The sequence below is a fragment of the Theobroma cacao genome, chromosome 2, assembly GCF_000208745.1.
Source record: "Theobroma cacao cultivar B97-61/B2 chromosome 2, Criollo_cocoa_genome_V2, whole genome shotgun sequence".
Taxonomy (NCBI): domain Eukaryota; kingdom Viridiplantae; phylum Streptophyta; class Magnoliopsida; order Malvales; family Malvaceae; genus Theobroma; species Theobroma cacao.
In genome coordinates, this window is record NC_030851.1 from 3,202,631 (window position 1) to 3,208,630 (window position 6,000).

Here is a 6,000-nt window from a genome sequence, read left to right on the forward strand (position 1 = left end):
CAAATTAAATATTGCAACAGACCAAATACAAAAAATATAATATGAAGAAGTTATTCGTTTATAAATAGACTTTTTATTTCATTTATAAATGTATGTTATTTTTTTATTTTATTAATATTTTTCTCTCATAACAAATTATTTATGATGGGTCGGGGTTAATGATGAAGAAGAATTTGATGAGAGTCGGGTAGGTACAATCGACTGATCCAATCAGGAAAGATTGGACGGCCCACAATGGTCCTCTCTCACTCGCAGCTCAGGTATGATCAGGTGGCACACTTTCCACATGATATGTCAAACACCCCTAGGCTCCCCTACCCTTTTGCCATTTTCTCCCTTTTTTATGTCCACGTCACCGCGATTCGGCGTCTATCAACGATGATATCAATGATCCATCCTTCACCGTTTGATCACAATCACACATCCATTTTCGTCCGCTGATCACTCTCGTATCCTTCTTTTTTTAATATTTCCTTCTTCTGCTAAGCCAAAGACCAAAGCAATTGTAGTAGATGTACGAAAGCACTGGAAAGTAAAGCACATGTAACCAAAGATCCTTTCTCTCTCTAATCTGTCTCTCATTATACTGCAAAAACCCGGTCCCTTTTTCTTGCTCTCTCTATCTGAACGTCTCTTTAGCATCAAAAAGACCAGGTAACCTTTATTTTATTATCAGTTTATTAATTAGTATATCTATTGCTTTTTTAATCCTTTACAGAAAACCCTAATAAGGAACCTTTAATATGGACTTGGGATCTGTTATTTGAGGAAACAAACTGATGTTTTGATTTTAGGGAAATGGAAAGATCTATCTCTTTTTTTGTTGGTAGGTGGATCAATATTGGGGTTTTATGTTTGGGTTTTAGGGAAGGAGGGGTTTTTATTTGGTGGGTTAATTTTTTTTGATTGATTGTTTTGATTTTTTTTGGTGATCGTTTATTGATTATTGGTATGTTGGTTTAAATGGGTTTTTGATGGTTTTTGTGAATTTAGGTTTTTGAAGCAACATTTCTGAAAAATGGAAAATGGGGTAGGAATGGTTGATGGTTCTGTTATTGTAGACGATAAGGTTGTGGAAGAAAGAGTTGCCAACGAAAAAGTGGAGGAGAGGGTCGTTGGGGGTTCCGCTGAAATAAAGGATGTAGAAGAAGAGGTTTTTGAGGAGGCAATTGGAACACAAGAGGGTTTGCAGGAGCAGACAGAAAAATCTGGACAGGGGGACGGCAGTGTAGCTGCTGATGCAAATGGAAATGGTGAGACAATCAGTGACGTTGGTTCAGAGGAAGTTCAGGAGAATTCGAATTCAGAGCTTGAGGCTGAGACGTTTGAAGAGGCTGTTGGGGTTCCAAGTGAAGTTGAACCTCTGGAGGATGTGGTTCAGAGTGAGGTTGGACCTAAGGAGGATGTGGTTCGGAGTGAGGTTGGACCTAAGGAGGATGTAGTTCCAAGTGCTAAGGAGGATGCAGCAGTGTCAGTGGATGAGCAGAAAGTGGAGGAACTGTTGGGTGGGGGGAGTGTTGGTGGTAGTGTGGTGTCTGATAAGATTGATGAGGGAGGGACTGGAACGGGAGCAGGGACTGATGAATTGAATGGTGGAAAGGAGTTACCTGAAATCAGTGGTATTGGAGAAACAGAAGTCCTGAGGAATGAGGATGAAGGAAATGTGAAGTCTGATACAGTAATTGAGAAGCCCGTAAATGGAGATTCTGATAAGGTATATTTGGAGGGAACATTGGCAGACCAAAGTTTGGAAACTTTGGAAGCTGATGAGGTGGGGGAGGATGTAAAAATGGAAACCAAGTTGGAGGTTTTGCTTCGAGAGGTTAAGGTTGAGGAATCAAGGGAGGATGCACTGGCTACTGATTATGAAGACCAAAAGGTTGGAGAATCTGCTGATACTTCAGCTGGTGTGATTGTCAAGCTTCAAGATGATGAGGTTGCATTGAATGACAAGTCAGCTAACCTTGACAAAGGAGATCAGGGAAAAGAGAGTACAGAAGTAAAAGGTGCCACAGCTGTTCTTAATTCAGGGGATGGTGGAGATGAGGGTGAAAAAGCAAATAATGCTTTGGCTAATGTGGAGATGGAAGATAATAGGTATAGAGAAGTAAAAGAATCATCAGATGCATGGGGTATAAAGTATAACGGTGAGATTGATGAACTGAAAGATATGTTGTCTGAGTTGAGTACATCTGTGGAAGGGACAGTTGCACCTGAAAATGGAAACTTATCTTCTTCAGAAAAGTTTACAGATGAGAGGAATGTGAAGATTGAGGCTGGTAAAACTGATTTGAGAACAGAGGTTCATGATGGTTCTCAATATGAGCTCCCTAATGAAATGGTGGATCAAGTTCAAGATATTCATTGTGTGACAGAAGAGTCTGAAAAGAAAGTGGAGAAAGATCAGGAAGATAAGCAAAGCATCCAAATGACTTTAGAGCATGAAGTGCAACATGCTCCAGGATCTTCTTTGCCTGAAAAAGCTGAAGGATCTGGAAAGATTGCAGATACAGATCAGAAGCTGAAGCAAAGCAACCCTGTGATTAGACAACGTGAAATTTTACCTGATCCAGTGTCTTCATCTGTAAAATCTACAAACTCTGCTGCTCCTCCTTCTCGTCCTGCTGGCCTTGGGCGTGCTGCTCCGTTGTTGGAGCCTGCTCCTAGGGTGGTCCAACAGCCTCGTGTAAATGGCACTGTCTCTCAGGCACAGACACAACAGATTGAAGACCCTGCTAATGGGGATGCTGAGGAGAGTGATGAGACTCGGGAAAAGCTTCAGTTGATTAGAGTTAAGTTTTTGCGGCTTGCACATAGGCTTGGGCAGACTCCCCATAATGTTGTTGTGGCACAGGTTTTGTACAGGCTAGGATTAGCTGAGCAGCTCCGGGGGAGGAATGGGGGCCGTGTTGGTGCCTTCAGCTTTGACCGTGCAAGTGCTATGGCAGAGCAGCTTGAGGCAGCTGGAAATGAACCCCTTGATTTCTCTTGTACAATTATGGTGCTTGGGAAGACGGGAGTTGGTAAAAGTGCCACTATTAATTCAATATTTGATGAAGTTAAGTTTGGTACTGATGCTTTCCAGACAGGTACAAAGAAGGTTCAGGATGTTGTGGGTACCGTACATGGGATTAAGGTACGTGTGATTGACACACCAGGCCTTCTGCCTTCCTGGTCTGACCAACGCCAAAATGAGAAGATCCTTCACTCTGTTAAACATTTCATCAAGAAAACACCTCCAGATATTGTGTTGTACCTTGATAGATTGGACATGCAAAGCCGGGATTTTGGTGATATGCCCCTATTGCGCACTATCACTGAGATCTTTGGACCATCTATATGGTTTAATGCAATTGTGGTTCTGACTCATGCAGCTTCTGCTCCACCAGATGGTCCAAATGGTACTGCTTCTAGTTATGACATGTTTGTTACTCAACGCTCTCATGTTGTCCAGCAGGCTATTCGTCAGGCTGCTGGGGATATGCGGCTCATGAATCCTGTTTCATTAGTGGAGAACCACTCTGCATGTAGGACAAATAGGGCAGGCCAGAGAGTGTTGCCAAATGGTCAGGTTTGGAAGCCTCATTTGTTGTTACTCTCTTTTGCATCTAAAATTCTGGCTGAAGCAAACACCCTTTTGAAGTTGCAAGATACTCCTCCAGGAAAGCCTTTTGCTACTCGAACGAGAACACCTCCTTTACCTTTCCTTCTTTCGTCTCTTCTTCAATCAAGGCCGCAAGTTAAGTTGCCTGAAGAGCAGTATGGTGATGAGGATGGTTTAGATGATGATTTAGATGAATCCTCAGACTCTGAGGATGAATCAGAATATGATGAGTTGCCACCTTTCAAGCGGTTGACAAAAGCCCAGATAGCAAAGCTTACTAAAGCTCAGAAAAAGGCATATTTTGATGAGTTAGAATATAGGGAAAAACTTTTTATGAAAAAGCAACTGAAGGAAGAGAAAAAGCGGCGAAAGATGATGAAGAAAATGGCTGCTGCTGCTAAGGATCTTCCAAGTGAGTATAATGAAAATGCAGAAGAGGAAAGTAGTGGTGCTTCTTCTGTTCCAGTTCCCATGCCAGATTTGGCCTTGCCTGCTTCTTTTGATTCTGATAATCCTACTCATCGGTACCGTTACCTTGACAACTCCAACCCGTGGCTTGTAAGGCCTGTTCTAGATACTCATGGTTGGGATCATGATGTTGGTTATGAAGGTATTAATATAGAAAGGTTGTTCGTAGCTAAAGATAAAATTCCCATATCATTTTCTGGCCAGATTACGAAGGACAAAAAGGATGCCAATGTCCAAATGGAACTAGCCAGTTCTTTAAAGCATGGGGAAGGTAAAGCAACTTCATTAGGTTTTGATTTGCAGACCGTTGGAAAGGACTTAGCCTACACTCTGCGCAGTGAGACAAGGTTTAGTAATTTCAGGAAGAATAAGGCAACAGCTGGCATCTCAGTTACACTCTTAGGGGATGCATTATCAGCTGGAGTGAAAGTTGAAGACAAATTGATTGCTAATAAGCGGTTCCAGGTAGTCATGACTGGGGGTGCCATGACTGGTCGTGGTGATCTTGCTTATGGGGGCAGTTTGGAAGCACAATTGAGGGATAAGGATTACCCTCTGGGTCGCTCTTTGTCTACACTTGGGCTTTCTGTCATGGATTGGCACGGAGATCTGGCCATTGGATGCAATATACAGTCGCAGGTCCCTGTTGGACGGTCTACAAACTTGATAGCACGAGCCAATTTGAATAACAGAGGTGCAGGACAAGTCAGTATACGAATAAACAGCTCAGAACAGCTTCAGATCGCTTTGATTGCGCTCCTTCCTCTACTGAAAAAGCTACTTGATTATCCTCAACAAATGCAGTATGGACAATGATGAAAATTAGGTTTTCATTTGTGCAATAGCATCCAATGCGGTGATAGGACAAATTTTTAAATATGGCCATCTCCAGTGGTCTTCAAGAGTGAATGAAAGTAAGGTGCTGAAATTTCTTTTATGTTTCCAACTTTTTTTTTTCTAATTTCAACAATATCATCATGGATTATAGTGATTGTAGTTTCCTTGTTAGATATTTTGCATAAGGGTTTTTTGTGTTCCCATGAAACCATGGTCAAGAATTGCTTCTTTTCAATCGTTCCTCTTGCCTATATTATATTTCTTCTGTGAGTGCAGAAAACTGATTCATCTTGAGTTCTGTTCATTCCATTCCCGACCACTTCTGTTTTTTGGCAAACATGATGGTGTTGGGGCTGAGCCACAAGTAGATACTTGTCAAAAGAAGGGAGTTATATCAATATCAATGTGTCAAATTTGTTAGCAATTTCTTTGATGTTTCATGCTAGAAGATAAAAGAAGAATATTGCAGAAAATCTCTGTTTAACTGAGTTTAAGGCTGCGGATTAGGGAATGTATTGACATACGTTAATCTCCTCATCATAAGTCAATGTTTAAATCTCCAACTCCCTTAGACTTGAAAGGGGTTTAGCAATATTCACCCTGTCCGTTACTCAATTAGCTAGAAAGAATAAGCATTATAAGTATCAAAAATTAATGACTCTGTATATTGAAAATACTAAGTCAAGAATATGTTACAAGTTAGAAGTTAAAACTATTAAAAGAAAAAGATACTTAGTTAATGAAACCTTAAGGCAAACTTAAATCTAAGAAAAATCCAGAAAAGGTAAACAAAATAAACCAGGAAAGCAAGTTCTCTACCATAATAAACAAGAAGAAGAGGAGTAATTCTCCATGGAAATCTCAACTTTTGAGGCGTCATGTTGATTCTTTTGCACTAGACGCCCAACTTCATAAGTCATGTTTCCTCTTCAAGCTGGTTCAACCTGATCAACGCATCCAGAGCTCTGCTTTTTTCTGTTGAGAGTAACTCATACCCTTTTTGGAAAGTGGAATGATTCTTTCTCTTGAAAATTTGAAGGGATGCGTTGCATTGTGGTAAATCTCCTGCAAACGGAAATGAGGTGTGCTCT

The 6,000-nt window shown here is 41.0% G+C and overlaps 1 protein-coding gene across 1 annotated transcript; it reads left to right on the forward strand.

The window, feature by feature from the left end:
• LOC18607585 (translocase of chloroplast 120, chloroplastic) lies at positions 495-5,203 on the forward strand. The gene is made up of 2 exons (XM_007041838.2): positions 495-654; positions 994-5,203. The coding sequence occupies exon 2, from the start codon at positions 1,019-1,021 to the stop codon at positions 4,886-4,888; it is 3,870 nt and encodes a 1,289-aa protein (XP_007041900.2). The 5' UTR covers positions 495-654; positions 994-1,018; the 3' UTR covers positions 4,889-5,203.

What these genes read in the sequence shown, in the direction of transcription:
- LOC18607585 (XM_007041838.2), top strand. Translation starts at nt 1,019, where the DNA reads ATGGAAAATGGGGTAGGAATGGTTGATGGTTCTGTTATTGTAGACGAT.